Below are 20863 nucleotides of genomic sequence, written 5' to 3' on the forward strand. Positions count from 1 at the left end.
GAGAGATCTAAATAGTAAAGTGAGTTTTCTTGGCTAACCGTGATGGTCAAATAAGTGGCTGGGTAATATATGTTTTCAAGTATTTTGGAGGTACAGAAGTATTCACAATCAGTTAATAGCTACTTAAAGGTACATAAAATGATGACATTGTCATCATCTTTGAGTGCTGTGTGTGAAGCATTGGGCTACTAATGTGGAAATCATCATCAATCGCATTTATTGAGCGCTTGCTGTGTGCAGAGCACTGTACTAAGCGCTTGGGAAGTACAAGTTGGCAACATATAGACATATAGAGACAGTCCCTACCCAACAGTGGGCTCACAGTCTAATGTGGAAATGTACAATAAACATAGAAGACACAGTCCCTTCCCTCAAGGGCCTAATGATAAAAAGGAAAAGCAATCTACATCTAATATTAACGTTTTTTCTCTTACTTTTTTTATGGCATTTACTTAGCACTTACTATGTGCTAAGCACTGTACTAAGCGCTGACTTATGACATCTATGCAACTTGATCTTACTGTAAGCTCTTTTCTTTGTATTGCAAGTTCCCAAGCTCCTGGAATGGTGTTCCCCCCGCAGAAGGTGGTCAATATATGCTGTAATGGTCATGATTTACAAGGACATATGACCCATTTGGTGCTTGCTTCCTGATTTTGTGCATTTCATTTTCCTCCAAAAATGGCACTGGGTGGCGAGTCTGCCGGGGGAGGAGAACGGCTTACCACATCACAGTTTTGTGGGCTGCAATGTCCAGCACATTTCCTGACCTAGTGGAATGAGCGTGGGCCTGGGAATCAAAGGACCCGGATTCTAATCTTGGCTCCAGCCACTTCCCTGCTGTGTGACCTGAGGTAAGTCACTTCACGTCTCTGTGTCTCAGTGATCTCATCTGTAGAACGGGGCTGGAGACTGTGAGTCCCATGTGGGACAGGGACTGTGTCCAACCCAATCTGTTTGTCTCTACGCCAGTGCTTGGCACATAGTAAGAACTTAACAAATATCACAATTATTATTATTATTAATAATTCCCTTTGTCTCAGCTTCCTCATTTGTAAAATAGGAATGAAATACCTGTTCTCCCTCCTACTTAGACTGTGAGTTCCTTGTGGGACAGGGACTGTGTCCGATCTTATTATCTTGTAGACTGTGAGCCCGCTGTTGGGTAGGGACCGTCTCTATATGTTGCCAACTTGTCCTTCCCAAGTGCTTAGTACAGCGCTCTGCACACAGTAAGCGCTCAATAAATATGATTGAATGAATGAATTGTATCTAACTCAGTATTTACTACAAAACGTGGCATATAGTAAGCATTTAAAAAATACCACAATCATCTCATCATTATTACTCTTCAGGTTGCGGCTGAGGTTGTGTCACCTGTCTAAAACCCACCTGACAAATCCTGCTCCCCTGTTGATGGAGTCACTGAGCTCACTCGTTCCAGTTTCTCGCAAGAGAAGAGAGGAATATGTTTACCCAGCTTCACAGCAATGTGCATTCGGAAGAAGTGACGGAGATATTTCCGAAACCGCTCGCCAACAAAGGCGTAGATCAAGGGGTTGGCACAGCAGTGGATAAAGGCGATCACTTCCGTCACCTGCATTGCTATATCCAGTTGCTTGCTTTTCTCACACTCACCCTCAAAGAAGAACATTTGAAAATTACTCAGGAGGAGAACAAGGTTGAAGGGGGTCCAGAAAAGGAAGAAGACTATCATTATTACAAAAATCAGCTGCACTGCCTTATACTTTTTGTCATTCCGGCAACTCAGCAGCTTTTTTATAATTCTTGCATAACAGACAATCATAACAAGCATAGGGAAAGCAAGCCCCAAGAGGTTCATTTTTAGGGTCCGGAAATGCTTCCACTTCTCTGCGTTGTCATCAGGGTAAACTGAGCTGCATACGTGATTCTCGAGGCTCTTCTGAGATGCGCTGAAGATGAATGAAGGGAGGGCCACCAACCCTGCCAATACCCAGGTGATGGCACTTGTCACAATGCCGAAGGTGACCGTCCTGACTTGTAAAGCGAACACGACGTGGACGATGGCCAGGTACCGATCGATGGTCAAGAGGACTATAAAGAAGATCTCGCTGTAGAGGCCCATGTGATAGAGCCCAGAAACGAATTTGCACATGGAATTTCCAAAGACCCACTCGCTTTTCACTTCAGTGTGAATCCAAAATGGAAGGGTGAAAAGGAAAAGCAAATCGGAAAACGCCAAGTTGAGGAGGTAGATGTTGGTCACGATTCTGAGCCTCCTGTATTTAATGAGGATCAGCACGACCACGACGTTGCCCACCAGCCCCACTATAAACACCAGGGAGTACAGCGGGGGCAGTAACTGAGCTGCCAGAGCTTTGACATTATACTTTTGGCACGGGGCCGAAGTGCCGTAGTCGAATTCGGTTGTTGTGTCGTAATCCATTTCCACCGTTGAATTTTCCATCTTGTCCAATCCTGTGAATAAAAAAAAGGTCTCATTGCCTCCAGATAAATGTATCCTGCACTAATACAGAATGGAGAAACACTGTGCATAAACCTGGACCATTTTGTAAGACAGGCTAAGACCCAATTGAAAAAACCTACAGATTCTTAGTGTCAACCTTTTCCTCGTCGGCTTTCCCTCAGCCTCTCTCTCCGTTTTCCGGCTCCCTCCATCCTGTCCAACTTCCTTAGCTCCCTCGCTTTCCCCCGCCCTCCTCCAACGGTTCCAGCTTGATGTTGATAGCTGTTCGATCGACCTTCACTCACTCGGCGTCTCAACCTTGAGTCGCTTCCCTTCAGGAATCCAGGCCAGCTCTCTTCTCGGTCACATCCCTGAACTCAGGCTTCCTCCCCATTGCAGCTCTGGCCTGTTTCAGCTCTCCACAAACCACCCTCATCACCAGACTCTGGCTCACCTCTCACTCCTATTCCCAAGTCTGGTTTTCTCACTTCTGTTTTCCAGAGGCCACACAACATTCTCGACTTGGCCTCCTCCTTCCATTCCCTTTCTCCATCCTCCCTACAGTCGACCTAGGGGTCCTGGACGGATCGTGTCGGAGGGCTTCATGTTGATTATGATGATTTGGCAGAATTCATTTAGAATTCCTTTCCCAACAGGATGAGGATTGCAAAAATGTAGCAAATAGTTATTTCTCAAATTGTGATTTGGTGGTAGAGGACATGAAATCGTGAAATATTTCTTTTTAAATCGAGGAGCCTCTTCACATTATGTTCTCTAAGGAACTGTCCAGGAGTAGTAAAGGTCACTGACTGTTCTGGGCAACGAATCAATCAATCATATTTATTGAGCACTTACTGTGTGCAGAGCACTGAACTAAGTGCTTGGGAAGTACAAGTTGGCAACATATAGAGATGGTCCCTACCCAACAGTGGGCTCACAGTCTAGAATCAATCAATCAATCAATCAATCATATTTATTGAGCACTTACTGTGTGCAGAGCACTGTACTAAGCGCTTGGGAAGTCCAAGTTGGCAACATATAGAGACGGTCCCTACCCAACAGTGTGCTCACAGTCTAGAAGGGGGGAGACAGAGAACAAAACAAAACATATTAACAAAATAAAATAAATAGAATAGATATGTACAAGTAAAATAAATAAATAGAGTAATAAATACGTACAAACATATATACATATATACAGGTGCTGTGGGGAAGGGAAGGAGGTAAGGCGGGGGGGATGGAGAGGGGGAGGAGGGGGAGAGGAAGGAGGGGGCATACTAGGCACTGGAAAGCTAGTACAAAAGATATTCCTACTCTCAAAAAGCTTGTAGTCTAATGCAGAAAGACAAACAACCAATATGAAATATACACATAGATTTACTTATAAGCGCATAAGTGCTGGTGGGATGGGTATGACTAAGTAGCAGGAGGTTAGTCAAGGAAGACTGTGTATAGGGGAGATGGGTTTTGAGTAGGATCCTGCGAGACAACTTCTAAAAAGAACTAACATATTTCAGTGCTAGCTCTTCTTTTCAAACCTTACAAATTGATGTTTAAAAACCATTGGAAATTCTACAGTTGGCAACGGATGACACCCAGTCCTGTACTTGAATCCGTGACTGGCAGATTCTAATTTTCAGTAGCGCTAGCTTCCAGGGAAAGGGAAACAGCATGGCCAAGTGACAAAGACTCGGGCCTGGGAGCTAGAGGACCTGAGTTCTAATCCTGCCTCTGCCACTAGTCTGCTGTGCGACCTTGGGCAAGTCATTCAACTTCCCTGTGCCTCAGTTCCCTCATCTGAGAAATGGAGATTCGATACCTGTTCTCCCTCCGACTTAGACTGTGAGCCCCATGTGTGACCTGATTATCTTGTGTCTATTCCATTGCTTAGTACAGCGCTTGCCACATAGTAAGTGCTTAACAAATACCACGATTATTATTATTAACTACAGGGAGGCCCAACCTTGAGAAGTGGGTCATAGCCCAAAACCAAAGGGAGACCACACCAGAGGCAGAGTACCGCAGCTGCTAACAGAGGCATTGGGGAGACCGCCGGGCTAACAGGAGAATGAAAACCACCTCTAATTGTATATGCAATAGATCTTTAACTCAGACTTCAAGGAGACTTTCTAGGGCAACAGTGGCCCAATAATGCCATGGAAGGGGGCATAATACATTGCCTCTTCTAGTTACCCCTTATAGCTGCTCTGACTCCTATAACAGTCCTCCCCCCAGCCCATTCCAACATATCCCAGCAATGACCCTTTATTCATTGCCGTCCTGTTGATCTGCCTGCTTGTAAATATTTTGAGAAGCATAGGTGGAAGGAGCACTGGCCTGAAAGTCAGAGGACCTGAGTTCTAATCCTGGCTCTGCCACTTGTCTGCTGTGTGCCCCTGGGCAAGTCACTTCACTTCTCTGTGCCTTAGTTCCCTCACCTGCAAAATGGGGATTCAATCAATACCTGTTCTCCCTTCAGCCCCATGTGGGGCCTGATTTTCTTGTACCTACCCAAGCACTTGGTACGGTGCTTGGCACATGATAAGCACTTAACAAATACTACTTTTATTATTGTTATTTTCGTTATTACATCTGTCTTTCCTATTAGAGTGTGAGCTCTTCTTGGACAGAGGCTGTGATCTGTGCTTCTGTTATACTTTTCCAAGGGCTTAGTTCAGTCACACAGCTGGCACTCAATATTATGATAGTTACCACTATTACACTATGGCTACTGTTGTTAACCACTCCACTACTACTTCTACTGCAGCTGCTACTGATATTACTACTACTACTACTACTATAATTACTGCTACTTCTATTGCCACAAACAAAACCTGCTATGCGGAGGGATTTTCCACTTTGGCATAACCATTTTATACTACCTTGTTTCCTCGTCTATTCCTATCATGTGGGTAGTACGGAGAATCGGGCTGTTAGCATCTCTGTTAAAGAAGTTTTATCTCAAGGTAAGCAGATTTTTGTGCTATTGGCAGTGGAAACAATGCCGGAGAAGTGCTAGGGTTTTGATCAGATGCTTACAAAGATAACAGTTTCTCAGAAAACGTGAAGATGCTGTCAAAAAGACTAGAAATGCTTTTAACCCCCACTAAAGTTCCAATAATTGCAAACCTAACAATAATAATAATAGCGGTATGTGTTAAGCACTTACAGTGTGCCAGGCACTGTACTAAGCGCTAGGGTCGATACAAGCAAATCAGGTTGGACAGTCCTTGTCCCACATGGGGCTCACAGTCTTAATCCCCATTTTACAGATAAGTGAAGGTGGGGAGAGTAATTGTCTGTTGGATATGTGTGGCTCAGTGGAAAGAGTACAGGCTTTGGAGTCAAAGGGCATGAGTTCAAATCCCGGCTCTGCCAGTTGTCAGCCGTGTGACTTTGAGCAAGTCACTTCACTTCTCTGGGCCTCAGTTACCTCATCTGTAAAATGAGGATTAAGACTGTGAGCCCCCCGTGGGACAATTACTCTATCTATTTATTTATTTTATTTGGCCATATTTATTTTATTTTGTTAATATGTTTTGTTTTGTTGTCTGTCTCCCCCTTCTAGACTGTGAGCCCGCTGTTGGGTAGGGACCGTCTCTAGATGTTGCCAACTTCAAGTGCTTAGTACAGTGCTCTGCACACAGTAAGCGCTCAATAAATACGATTGAATGAATGAATGAACCTGATCACCTTGTAACCTCCCCAGCACTTAGAACAGTGCTTTGCACATAGTAAGTGCTTAATAAATGCCATTATTATTATTATTATTATTATTATTATTATTATTATTATTATAAACATGACTATTAAATATAAAGGGCTTGAATCTTGTGGCTTCTAATCTACAAAAACAGAAGGGATAAAGCTACCATGATAAGAAGACCTCAAAAATAAACATTTTTAATCAATGTTAGCCACACGCACTCCATTTTAAAACATTCAGTCCCTAATATTGGTGACCACACTTCATAGGTAGTACAATTCTGAAGGAAAAAGCAAAGGGAAAAGGGAAAGCACCTTTATATTTAAAACTGAGAATCTGCCAAATGACAAGTTCCGGGTTGGAGGATAGGAGGGGAGTAAGAGGTGAAGGAAAGAATTCTGAGAATAGCTACTAAAGAGTGAAAGGGGAGGGAGAAGGAAGAGAATGAAGGTGAAGGAGGGAAATGGGAAAAGGAGAATTTCCCAGGTTTCTTCTCTCCAACTTCAGACTTCACAGTCTGTAGCTACAACCTACTAAGGAATTTACAACTCCCTTCCAGGACACTCCTTTCATGCACCTCAACTCCAGGAGATTCCCTGCCTTTGATGATGGTGATGGTATTTCTTCCTCCAAGGATGACAAGAATAAGACTTTAACCAGGATCAAGGCAAACTCCCCCAACACATGAGAAACTCCCCCAACCTACTGAGGAATTTACAACCCCCTTCAGGGACACTCCTTTCATGCACCTCAACTCCAGGAGATTCCCTGCCTTTCTTCCTTCAAGGATGAGGGGGGAACAGCGCTTAGAACAGTGCTTTGCACATAGTAAGCACTTAATAAATGCCATTAAAAAAAGAATAAGCCTTTAACCGGGTCCAAGGCAAACTCCCCAGCGCTTAAAACAGTGCATTGCACATAGTAGGTGCTTAATAAATGCCATTAAAAAAAAACACATAAGACCTTCTGACCCACCTTGGAGTTTCAACAGGCTGTGGAATAAAAGAAAAGCCGAATCTCACCGACTTACAGAAATCTTCGTGTTCCAAAGACTTCTTGGCGTCACTGGAGCAGAGTCAACTTTAGATCTTAGACATTGTCAAGGTGGTTGAAACACTTCCCGGTTTTGCAAGCTTGAAAAAACACTGACGTACCATGATGAAATTCTTCTTTTTGCTAATTGGGTCTCAGTTATTATGAGTGGTACCTGCTGCAAAAGCAGTTTGGCTTAGTGGCTAGAGCACAGGCCCGGGAATCAGAAGGTCATGGATTCTAATCCCGGCTCCACCGCTTGTCTGCTGCGTGACCTTGGACAAGTCCCTTCACTTCCCTGGGCCTCAGTTCACTCATCTGTACAATGGGGATTAAGACCGTGAACCCCATGTGGGACAGGGACTGTCCAACCCGATTTGCTTATATCCACCCTAGCACTTAGTACAGTTCCCGGCACATTGTAAGTGCTTAACACATACCATTATTATTATTATTATCATTATTAGGTTTGCAGTTATTGGAACTTCAGTAGGGGTTAGAGGTGTTGACTAACGTAGTTCTCTTCAGGGAAGAGACTGTTCTAATAGAAACATCCAAACTTGGCTATGAGAAGTGCCGTGTGATGGAAGACTAGACTCACTCACTCCCCTTTCCCTTCGCTGCTCTCGCACCACTAACCCACAGCCCTGGATCACTGCCACTGTCCGCCTCCTTCACTCTTATGCTCGAGCTGCCGAACGCTGCTGGTGAAAGTCTAAACGCCATGCCAACCTCGTTCACTTCAAGTTTATCCTTTCCTGCCTTAACTCAGCCCTCTCCTCTGCCAGACAAAACTATTTCTCCTCCCTTATTGACACCCATGCCCATCACCCCCGCCAGCTCTTCCGTACACTCAACTCCCTTCTCAGGCCCCCGGTTCCTCCCCCTCCTCCTTCCCTCACCCGCAACGATCTGGCCTCCTACTTCATTAACAAAATTCAATCCATCAGGTCCGACCTCTCCAAAGTCTCTTCCCCCCTTTCTCCATCCCCCCGGCTCTCAACACTCTCTGCTACTCTCCCATCCTTCCCAGCAGTGTCCTCAGAGGAGCTCTCCTCCCTCCTCTCAAGTGCTACTCCAGCCACCTGTGCTTCTGACCCCATTCCCTCTCATCTCATGAAATCTCTCGCTCCATCCCTTCTCCCCTCCTTAACTTCCATCTTCAACCGCTCACTCTCCACTGGTTCCTTCCCCTCTGCCTTCAAACATGCCCATGTCTCTCCCATCCTAAAAAAACCCCTCTCTTGACCCCACCTCACCTTCTAGTCATCGTCCAATATCCCTCCTACCATTCCTTTCCAAACTCCTTGAACAAGTTGTCTACACTCGCTGCCTAGAATTCCTCAACAACAACTCTCTCCTCGACCCCCTCCAGTCTGGCTTCCGTCCCCTACATTCCACGGAAACTGCCCTCTCAAAGGTCACCAATGACCTCCTGCTTGCCAAATCCAACGGCTCCTACTCTGTCCTAATCCTCCTCGACCTCTCAGCTGCCTTTGACACTGTGGACCACCTCCTTCTTCTCAACACGCTATCTGACCTTGGCTTCACAGACTCCGTCCTCTCCTGGTTCTCCTCTTACCTCTCCGGTGGTTCTTTCTCAGTCTCTTTTGCAGGCTCCTCCTCCCCCTCCCATCCTCTTACTGGGGGGGTTCCCCAAGGTTCAGTGCTTGGTCCCCTTCTGTTCTCGATCTACACGCACTCCCTTGGTGACCTCATTCGCTCCCACAGCTTCAACTATCATCTCTACGCTGATGACACCCAGATCTACATCTCTGCCCCTGCTCTCTCCCCCTCTCTCCAGGCTCGCATCTCCTCCTGCCTTCAGGACATCTCCATTTGGATGTCTGCCCGCCACCTAAAGCTCAACATGTCGAAGACCGAACTCCTTGTCTTCCCTCCCAAACCCTGCCCTCTCCCTGACTTTCCCATCTCTGTTGACGGCACTACCATCCTTCCCGTCTCACAAGCCCGCAACCTTGGTGTCATCCTCGACTCCGCTCTCTCATTCACCCCTCACATCCAAGCCGTGACCAAAACCTGCCGGTCTCAGCTCCACAACATTGCCAAGATCTGCCCTTTCCTCTCCATCCCAACCGCTACCCTGCTCATTCAACCTCTCATCCTATCCCGTCTGGACTACTGCATCAGCCTTCTCTCTGATCTCCCATCCTCGTGTCTCTCTCCACTTCAATCCATACTTCATGCTGCTGCCCGGATTATCTTTGTCCAGAAACGCTCTGGGCATATCACTCCCCTCCTCAAAAATCTCCAGTGGCTACCAATCAATCTGTGCATCAGGCAGAAACTCCTCACCCTGGGCTTCAAGGCTGTCCATCCCCTAGCCCCCTCCTACCTCACCTCCCTTCTCTCCTTCTACAGCCCAGTCCGCACCCTCCGCTCCTCCACCACTGATCTCCTCACCGTACCTCGCTCTCGCCTGTCCCGCCATCGACCCCCGGCCCACGTCCTCCCCCGGGCCTGGAATGCCCTCCCTCTGCCCATCCGCCAAGCTAGCTCTCTTCCTCCCTTCAAGGCCCTGCTGAGAGCTCACCTCCTCCAGGAGGCCTTCCCAGACTGAGCCCCTTCCTTCCTCTCTCCCTTGTCCCCCTCTCCATCCCCCCCATCTTACCTCCTTCCCTTCCCCACAGCACCTGTATATATGTATATATGTTTGTACATATTTATTACTCTATTTATTTATTTATTTATTTATTTTATTTGTACATATCTATTCTATTTATTTTATTTTGTTAGTATGTTTGGTTTTGTTCTCTGTCTCCCCCTTTTAGACTGTGAGCCCACTGTTGGGTAGGGACTGTCTCTATATGTTGCCAATTTGTACTTCCCAAGCGCTTAGTACAGTGCTCTGCACATAGTAAGCGCTCAATAAATACGATTGATGATGATGATGATGGAAGGGATAAAATTACATGATTTAATGGTATTTTCACAAGTTCAACTGATGACTTCAACAAGAGACATGGATTAGTATCTCGCTCTGCTACTGAATTTTAAGAAATGACCTTTGGCCATTTGGTCAAATTTCGCCATTTGTAATAGTCAGATTTACAGAATTTATAGTGCTATTCAGATTTAGAGAACTTTGAGATTTCAATAAGAAATGAGATATGCATGTTTAAGATGTTAATAATAATAATACTGAACATCCGCTGGATGCAATACACTGTACAAAGTGCTTGGGAATGAGCATTGGAAGTACAGAACACATTCCCTGCCCACAGGGAAAAGCCGTGTGGCTCAGTGGAAGAGCCCGGGTTTGGGAGTCAGAGGTCGTGCGTTCCCATCCCGGCTCCACTGCTTGTCAGCTGTGGGACTTTGGGCAAGTCACTTCACCTCTCTGTGCCTCAGTTCCCTCATCTGTAAAATGGGGATTAAGACTGTGAGCTCCACGTGAGACAACCTGATTACCTTGTATCCCTCCCAGCGCTTTGAACAGTGCTTGGCACATAGTAAGCGCTTAACAAGTAGCAACATTATTATTATTATTATTACACATTCTTATTTCCTTCCTTTCCATTTACACAGTGAGTTCAGAACAAGTTAAGTAATAGACATTTATAGATGAGATATGAGTACATTTTTGTGGGAGCATATATTATTGCTAGGTCAAGCTTCTCTAAGATTTACTTTCAGGTGTTTTTACATGTGGAAATCCAATATTTCCTGTGCCAGAAGGAGAGTGGGATGGGGAGGATGTTAAGAAAGAGACCAAAAAATTTAAGTTAGGCAGTAAAAGAATTAGAAAACCACGTAAACTCTCTGTGGGAAAGGAACGTGTCTATCAATTCTGTTAGACTGTACTCTCCCAAGTGCTTAGAACAGTGGTCTGTGTACAATAAGAGTTCAATAGACTGTGAGCCCACTGCTGGGTAGGCACCGTCTCTATATGTTGCCAACTTGTACTTCCCAAGTGCTTAGTACAGTGCTCTGCACACAGTAAGCGCTCAATAAATATGATTGATTGACTGATTGATTGATAAATATGATTGTTTGATTACTATCTTTCCATTAATGTGGAAAGACAATGGTCTATCAAACTTTGATTCTTTATGAGGACAGGATGAGGTTCCAGCAAGATTAGGGACTTCAAATGTTAGTGACATCTTTTGTATAGAAATTACTGAGAACTGCCAAACAAGGGTCTAAAAGAAATGAATTGTATTGTATTGTACTCTCCCAAGTGTTTACTGCAGTGTTCAGCATACATTAAGCACCAATAAATACAAGCGATTGATTGTTTGAGCTAATGAGTAAACTGGTGGCACGAAAGAGAGAATGTGGCTACCCCAGATTCACAAATGACCACTGTACCTGTTTTTCTGGTCCATGGCTGATAATAATAATAATAATAATAATAATAATAATGATAATGGTATTTGTTAAGTGCTTACTATGTGCCAAGCACTGTTCTAAGCTCTGGGATAGATACAAGGTGATCAGGTTGTCCCACGGGGGGCTCACAGTCTTCATCCCCATTTCACAGATGAGGTAACTGAGGCACAGAGAAGTGAAGTGACTTGCCCAAAGTCACACAGCTGACAAGCGGTGGAGATGGGATTTGAACCCACGACCTCTGACTCCCAAGCCCGGGCTCTTTCCACTGAGCCATGCTGCTTCTCTAGAGAAAATACAATGAGCAATTCAAGATCCATCATCAGGCAGCCTAAATTTTCTCTCAAACTCAACTCCATTCTAAACCAAAGTCCCATTATGTACAATACTGGGAGAGAACCAGCATGCCTTAGTGGAAAGAACCCGGGCTTGGGAGTCAGAGGTCGTGGGTTCTAATCCCGACTCCACCGCTTGTCAGCCATTTGAACTTGGGCAAGTCACTTCACTTCTCTGTGCCTCAGTTCCCTCATCTGTAAAATGGGGATTAAGACCGTGAGCCCCACGTGGGACAACCTGATCACCTTGTATCCACCCCAGAGCTTAGAACAGTGCTTGGCACATAGTAAGCGCTTAACAAATACCATCATTATTATTATTATTAGCCATGGACCAGAAGAACTGATACAGTGGTCAATTGTGAATCTGGGGGTATCCACATTCTCTCTTTCCTGCCACCAGTCTTCTCATTAGCTCAAACAATCAATCGACTGTTTGATCTCATTAGTTCAAACAATCAATTGATTGTTTGATCGAGAACCAGCGTGCCTTAGTGGAAAGAACCCGGGCTTGGGAGTTAGAGAGGTCGTGGGTTCTAATCCTGACTCTGCTGCTTGCCAGCCGTTTGACCTTGGGGACGTCATTTAACTTCTCTGTGCCTCAGTTACCTCATCTGTAAATTGGGGATTAAGACCGTGTGCCCTCCGTGGGATAACCTGATCACCTTGTATCCTCCCCAGCACTTAGAACAGTGCTTCGCACATAGTAAACGCTTAACAAATGCCATCATCATTGTTATTATTATTATTAGACCGATTTCCCTCCCATATAATCTCTTTTTTGCGGTATTTGTTAAGCTTTTACTATGTGCCAGGCACTATATTAAGTGCCGGGGCAGATAAAAGCTAGTCAGGTTGGACACAGTCCTTGTCCCATGTGGGGCCCTTCTCTTTCCTCACTCTATGATTTTTCTTTTCCATATCCCCAAGGATATTTTCCCAATTCCTCTCAGTCATTAATACTTACTGAGGTCTCCCTGGGGGCAAAACCACTGCTTCTTTTCCCTCTCAAATCACTGAACAACAAGTCGGTTAGCAAATGCAAGCAAATATGACACTGCAAACTTGCAAGAATTGAATAGTGTCTAACTCCGCACATTCTTTGAAGAGATTAAAAATATTACTTGACGAGACAATCATAAAACACCCCTAAAGCTGCTGCTCTGATACGCAGAGTAAACAAGGCACCTTCAAAGTCTTCACCTCTAAAACCTGGTGGATAAGACTCAGGCTTCAGCGTTTGGCAGGAATGCTCCTTACTCTTTATGAATGACTTTCTGTCAAATCAAGACGTATGCGTGGAAAAAAAAAATTCACAGACCTCTGATAATTTTTCACCTGGTAAACCTAGGGGAAAAACTCCAAGAAACCGAGGAAGATATGAAAATCTCGGTTCCGGGTAAAGAAGAAAAGCAGCGGGGAAGAAGCTGAATAGCGAAGAAATTCATGGAAAGTGTCAGCTGTTTCTAGAACACTTAAAGACCAGGTCTCATGGTGGTCAAAAACAAGAAGGGAAGTGCCTGAATTTGAGGAAATTGCTAGGGCCAAAGGTTAAACCTGCAACACTTTCTTTGTTTATCATCCCCCCTCCCTCCCTCTGCCTTACCTCCTTTCCCTCCCCACAGCACTAGTATATATTTGTACATATTTATTACTCTATTTATTTTATTTGTACATATTTGCTGTACTTATTTTATTAATGATGTGTATATAGGTATAATTTTATTTATTCTGATGGTATTGACACCTGTCTACTCATTTTGTTTTGTTGTCTGTCTCCCCCTTCTAGACTATGAGCCCATTGTTGGGTAGGGACCGTCTCTATCTGTTGCCGATTTGTACTTCCCAAGCGCTTAGTATAATGCTCTGCACATAGTAAGTGCTCAATAAAAATATGGTTGATTAATATGAGAAGCAGCATGGCTCAGTGGAAAGAGCCCAGGCTTTGGAGTCAGAGGTCATGGGTTCGAATCCCAGCTTTGTGACATGTCTGCTGTGTGACCTTGGGCAAGTCACTTAACTTCTCTGAGCCTCAGTTACCTCATCTGTAAAATGAGGATTAAGACTGTGAGCCCTACGTGGGACAACCTGATCACCTTGTATCCCCCCAGCGCTTAGAACAGTGCTTTGCATATAGTAAGCGCTTAACAAATGCCATTATTATTATTATTATTATTATATAAGTGTGGAAGGAATTTGAAAGAGGCTCTCAGGTTCGCTTCCACAGAACAAGCCCATGGCATTTTTTAGTCCATACACAATTATGAAAGCATATTTTGGGTAATAGCTTTGAAAATAATCTTTTGATCACTTTCAGTTTTGGCATAACCTTCCAGTATATGGTGTCAAGTGGGATACCCAAAGGATAAAAATGTTAGATTGCAAATGACACATAAAGAGGATATTCTTACGTCTGAGAGGTTCTTCTCAGTGGGCAGCATCCTTGCAGCGTGGCTCAGTGGAAACAGCCTGGGCTTCAGAGGTCATGGGTTTGAATCCTGGCTCCACCACTTAGCTGTGTGACCTTGGGCAAGTCACTTAACTGCTCTGAGCTTCATCTGCCAAATGGGGATGAAGACGGTGAGCCCCACGTGGGACAACCTGATCACCTTGTATCACCCCCAGTGTTTAGAACAGTGCTTCGCACACAGTAAGTGCTTAACAAATGCCATCATTATTATTATTATCCTTGATCTGTTCCTGACACAGTGAGGGAACCTTCACTGAGACCTGTTAACTTCATTGTGATCCCTGCCTCTCTCTTTCGAGTGGACCTGACCTTCCCCTACCTTGTGGAGAAAGAAAGAAATGTCGACTTCCCCTTGACTTCCAAAAATACTTTCAGGCCACCTCCGCCATCCCTTAACTTATTTTTTGAAGCCCATGTTATCTGCCTCTAATACCCACTATAACTACTTATCGCAGTCACTTATCACTTAGAGAAGCAGCATGGCTCAGTGGAAAGAGCCCAGGCTTTGGAGTCGGAGGTCATGGGTTCAAACCTCGGCTCCACCAATTATCAGCTGTGTGACTTTGGGCAAGTCACTTCACGTCTCTGGGCCTCAGTTCCCTCATCTGGAAAATGGGGATTAAGACTGTGAGCCCCCCGAGGGACAACCTGATCACCATGTAACCTCCCCAGTGCTTAAAACAGTGCTTTGCACATAGTAAGCACTTAGTAATAATAATAATAATGATGGTATTTAAGAGCTTACTATGTGCAAAGCACTGTTCTAAGCACTGGGGGGGGATACAAGGTGGGCAGGTTGTCCCACGTGGGGCTCACAGTCTTAATCCCCATATTACAGATGAGGGAACTGAGGCACAGAGCAGTTAAGTGACTTACCCAAGGTCACACAGCTGACAAGTGGCAGAGCTGGGATTCGAACCCATGACCTCTGACTCCCAAGCCTGGGCTCTTTCCACTGAGCCACGCTGCTTCCCAGTAGTAAACTGTGAGCCTGCTCTTGGGCAGGGACCGTCTCTATATGTTGCCAACTTGTACTTCCCAAGCGCTTAGTACAGTGCTCTGCACAGAGTAAGCGCTCAATAAATATGATTGAATGAATGAATGAATGAATAATAAATGCCATTATTATTATTATTATTATCACCCCAACCCACTTGCAATTTTCCAGGTGACTTTGATGTCCCCATCTCTCCTTTCTTCTCTTCTCCTCCCTTCTCTCTTTCTCCTTCATTACATGATGAAATTAATAAAAATGAGTTTGGAAACAGGGGGAAAGGGTCTACTAAATCCACGGGAAAGTGAAGCCTTGATCAGAGGAGGACCCCTGAACTCTAGTTTTCTAGTGTGAAGGGGCAAGTTAACGGGGAAGGAAACAGAAAGGAATAGTCCAGATTACCACAACATTTGTCAACAGATGGAGGGAGCCTGGGAAGAAAAATAGAGAAACTAAATGTCTTAACTCAGAACCACAGTTATGAGGTAATTAGAACAACTGAGATGTGATGTGAAAACACTCACAACTGGTATGCAGGAGTTGACCAGTGTAAGTTGTTAAGATTTGATAAGCAGCATGTGAGCCCGCTGTTGGGTAGGGACCGTCTCTATACGTTGCCAACTTGTACTTCCCAAGCGCTTAGTACAGTGCTCTGCACACCGTAAGCGCTCAATAAATATGATTGAATGAATGAATGAATGGAGCACAAGTTTGGGAGTCAGAAGGACCTGCTCTGCCACTTGTCTGCTGCGTGACCTTGGGCAACTCACTCAACTTCCCTGTGCCTCAGTTACTTCATCTGTAAAGTGGGGATTAAGATTGTGAGCCCACGCGGGACACGGACTCTATCCAACCTGATGAGCTTGTCTCTTCCCCAGCACTTAGTACGGTGCCTGGCACATAGTAAGCGTTTAACAGATACCATAAAAGAAAAATTAAAAAAAAATGTGAGGAACTAGAGGATGCCAGTCCAAGAAAGATAGGACCTCATTCTTTCAAAAATGAAGTCAGGAAAAGGAATTTAGAGGAATTTGGCCCATTTTGCGTTTTCTTTCTAGTGATGATAAGTAAAACCCTGAGGACAGGGGGCTGGGTTGAGTAATCATTAGCCACGGGTTGGCCAAGAAGGACTAGCTGACCCCAAGCTCAGCCAAGTTGTAACATTCAGGGGAACTCCTGGACTTTTCCTAAAACCAGCGTGGCTTAGTGGAAAGACCACGGGCTTGGGAGTCAGAGGGAGTCAGAAGTCATGGGTTCCAATCCCAGCTTGGCCACTTGCCTGCCATGTGACCTTGGGCAAGTCACTTAACGTCTCTGTGCCTCAGTTCCCTCATCTGTAAAATGGGGATGAAGACTGTGAGCCCCCCATGGGACCACCTGATTGCCTTGTATTTCCCCCAGCGCTTAGAACAGTGCTTGACACATGGTAAGCACTTAATAAATGACATTATTATTATTGTTATCCCAGGAGAGGACCTAAGATAATTAGCGTGGCCTGGTAGATAGAGCTTGGGTCTGGGCGCCAGAAGGACTTGGGTTCCAATCCCGGCTCGGCCACTTGCCTGCCATGTGACCTTGGGCAAGTCACTTAACTTCTCTGTGCCTCAGTTACCTCATCTGTAAAATGGGGATGAAGACTGTGAGCCCCATGTGGGACATGGACTGCATCCAACAGATTAGCTTGTATCTATTCCAGCGTTTAGTACAGTGCCTGGCACATAATAAGTGCTTAACAAATACCATTAAAAAACCCCAAAAGACCCCAACCCTGCATGTGTGCTGAGACTCTGGCTGAACATAGCCAGTAAGTCTGCGTCTCGAATACTATGATCTTCTGGATTGATCCCTTTAAAAAACCATTTAAGTTATTTCTCTGGCAGAGTGACAGACCCTTTTGTTTGTAGGTTCATTAGAAGATAAACTCCTCAGGCTGGGAATGTTCATTCATTCAATCATATTTATTGAGCACTTACTGTGTGCAAAGCACTGTACTAGGTGCTTGGGAAGTACAAGTCGGCAACATATAGAGACGATCCCTACCCAACAACGGGCTCACAGTCTAGAAGAGGAAGACAGACAACAAAACAAAACACATAGACAGGTGTCAAAGCTCAACTTTATTCCTGTGTCACCAGGGTGACTCCCACAAAAGGCTGGACCCGTAGAGAACCACACTATCTCTGAGGGTTTTTGTTAGTCACTGGGATAACACATCCTTCAATCCAAGAGGATGCATCTAAGATGTTAGGAACCAAGTTCTAGACCTAAATGGGTGCTCTTGGACAGAAAAAACATTACCCAGCAAAGGTTTCACACTCAAGTCTGAGGAGAAACCAAGCCCTGGAGGGACTGTACAGTTTTTACAGTATTTACTATTTAGCCTTTAGTCATCATCAATTGTATTTATTGAGCGCTTTCTGTGTGCAGAGCACTGTACTAAGCACTTGGGAAGTACAAATTGGCAACATAGTCCACAGAATGTGTCAATTGCTTGATTTGTACTGCCCAAGCACTTAGTCTAGTGCATTGCACACAATGGGAGCTCAATAAATAATAATAATAATAATAATAATAATAATAATGGTATTTGCTAAGTGCTTACTATGTGCAAAGCACTGTTCCAAGCACTGGAGAGGATACAAGGTGATCAGGTTGTCCCACGTGGGGCTCACAGTCTTCATTCCCACTTTACAGATGAGGTAACTGAGGCCCAGAGAAGTGAAGTGACTTGCACAGAGTCACCCAGCTGACACTTGGCAGAGCCAGGATTTGAACCCATGACCTCTAACTCCCAAGCCCGGGCTCTTTCCATTGAGCCACGCTGCTTCTCTTAGCCACGCTGCAAAATGTACTAGACTAAGTGCTTGGGAAGTACAAATCAAGCAAGTGACACATTCCCAGCCTAAGAGGAGTTTATCTTCTAATGAACCCACAACAAACAATAGATGGAATCTAGCTGGATTGCAGTGAGGCTTTTGATTCGGCCCTCCTTCATTCAGATTTTTAAGTGATACTAAATTAGGCATGGTTGTTAACATTTTGGAAGGCAGGACTAAAGTTTAAAGTGGTCTCAGTAATTTGGATTAATGGTTCTACAAAAACTGGAGGAGATTCATTAGTCCCTTCAGGTGACTCAGAGAGCACATCCAGAGGGTTGTTGTCAGTAGCTCCTTGTCAACATAGGAATCTGTCTTGGGATTGATTCTGTTTGATATCTTAGTTAATAAACTAGACGAATGAAAACATTCAAATTTTTAAGTGATACTAAATTAGGCATGGATGTTAACATTTTGGAAGGCAGGACTAAAGTTTAAAGTGCTCTCAGTAAGTTGGATTAATGTTTCTACAAAAACTGGAGGAGATTCATTAGTCCCTTCAGGTGACTCAGAGAGCACATCCAGAGGGTTGTTGTCAGTAGCTCCTTGTCAACATAGGAATCTGTCTTGGGATTGATTCTGTTTGATATCTTAGTTAATAAACTAGACGAATGAAAACATTCAAATTTTTAAGTGATACTAAATTAGGCATGGATGTTAACATTTTGGAAGGCAGGACTAATGTTTAAAGTGCTCTCAGTAATTTGGATTAATGGTTCTACAAAAACTGGAGGAGATTCCTCCCACCTCCTGCCCCTTATTCAACTCTCCCATCTTTCCCAACAGAATCTCTAGAGGAGAGCTCCTGCCTTCTCTCAAAATCCACCTCCTCCACCTGTGCATCTGAACCCATCCCATTACCCTTATCAAAACACTTCCCTCCCCCTGCTTCCCTCCCTAACTGCCATCTTCAACTGTTCACTCTCCAATGGCTTCTTCCCCACTGCTTTCAAACATGTCTATGCCTCCCCATCCTAAAAAAAAAACCCTTGGCTCCCTCTGGTTATTGTCCCATCTCCCGCCTACCATTCCTCTCCAAACTCTCTGAGCAAGCTGTTTACACCTGCTGTCTCAAGTTCCTCCCCTCCCATTCTCTTCTGAACCCAGGAGATTGAATGGATGAATGAATGAACCCCCTCCAATCTGCCTTCTATCCCCTTCCCTCCACAGAAACTACCCTCTCAAAGGTAACCAATGATCTCCTTCCTGCCAAATCCAACGTCTTCGACTCCATCCTAATCCTCCTTGGCCTCTCAGCTGCCTTCAATACTGCCGATCACCCCCTTCTCCTGGAAACATTATCTAACCATGGCTTCACTGGTTCTGTCCTCTCCTGGTTCTCTCTGGCTGCTCATTCTCAGTCCCTTTCATGGGCTTCTCTTCGGCCTCCTACCCCCTAACTGTTGTGGGTTCATCAGTTCTGGGTCCCCTTCTATTCTCCATCTACACCCATTCCCTTGGAGAACTCATTCACTCTTACGGCTTCAACTACCACCTCTGTGCAGATGGTACCCAAATCTCTAGCCCCGATCTCTCTTCCTCTCTGCAGCCTCACATTTCCTCCCACCTTCAAGACATCTCTCCATGGATAAATAATAATAATGGCATTTTTATTAAGCGCTTACTACATGCACAGCACTGTTCTAAGCGCTGGGGAGGTTACAAGGTGATCAGGTTGTCCCTCATGGGGCTCACAGTCTTCATCCCCATTTTACAGATGAGGGAACTGAGGCCCAGAGAAGTGAAGTGACTTGCCCAAGGTCACACAGCTGACAATTGGCGGAGCCGGGATTTGAACCCATGACCTCTGACTCCAAAGCCCGGGCTCTTTCCTACTGAGCCACGCTGCTTCTTGGATGTCCCACCATCGTCTCAAACTTTACATGCCTAAAACAGAAGTCCTTATCTTTCCACCCGAACCACCCCCTGACATTCCCATCATCCTTCCCTGCCTCACAAGCATTATCCTTATATCCTCTCCCTCATAACCCTCATATTCAATCCATCACTAAATCCAGTGGGTTCCATCTCCACAACATAGCAAAAATCCACCCTTTCCTGCCCATCCAAACTGCTACCGCATTAATTCAATCCTATGCTGCCTTGATTACTCTGAGCCTCCTTGTGACCTCCCAGCTTTCTCTGTCTCTCCTCTCTCCAGTCCGTACTTAATGCTGCTGCCCAGATCGTTTTTCTACAAAAACGTTCAGGCCATGTTTCCCTACTCCCTAAGAAACTCCAGTGGTTGCCTCCACATCAAACAAAATCTCCTCACCACTGGCTTTAAAGCACTCAGTCACCTTGCCCCCTCTTGACACCTCGCTACTCTCCTACTACAACCCAGCCTGACACTTCACTCTTCAAATGCTAACTTTCGCATGGTACATCAATCTCATCTATTTCGCCATCAGCCTCTTGCCCACGTCCTGTCTCTGGCCTAGAATAGCCTCCCTCATATCCGAAGGACAATTACTCTCCCCCACTTCAAAGCCTTACTTAAGGCACATCTCTTCCAAAGAGGCCTTTCCTGACTAAGCCCTCCTTTCCTCTTCTCAGTGCCCAATGTGGGACAGGGCCAGTGTCCAACTTGATTAACTTGTATCTACTCCAGTGCTTAGAACAGTGCTTGGCACATAGTAAGCACT

At 45.0% G+C, this 20863-nt stretch overlaps 1 protein-coding gene across 1 annotated transcript in view; it reads right to left on the reverse strand.

Moving 5' to 3' along the window:
- Positions 1-1355: 1355 nt before the first annotated feature.
- Positions 1356-20863, reverse strand: part of LOC119945369 (C-C chemokine receptor type 3-like) — a 43567-nt gene continuing 24059 nt past the window's right edge. Inside the window, exon 2 of the mRNA XM_038766410.1 lies at positions 1356-2460. Coding sequence (XP_038622338.1) covers positions 1382-2449 — 1068 coding nt within the window. The 5' untranslated portion in view covers positions 2450-2460 and the 3' untranslated portion in view covers positions 1356-1381. The remainder of the gene's footprint in view (positions 2461-20863) is intronic.

The sequence above is a fragment of the Tachyglossus aculeatus genome, chromosome 2 (assembly GCF_015852505.1).
Source record: "Tachyglossus aculeatus isolate mTacAcu1 chromosome 2, mTacAcu1.pri, whole genome shotgun sequence".
Lineage (NCBI taxonomy): Eukaryota > Metazoa > Chordata > Mammalia > Monotremata > Tachyglossidae > Tachyglossus > Tachyglossus aculeatus.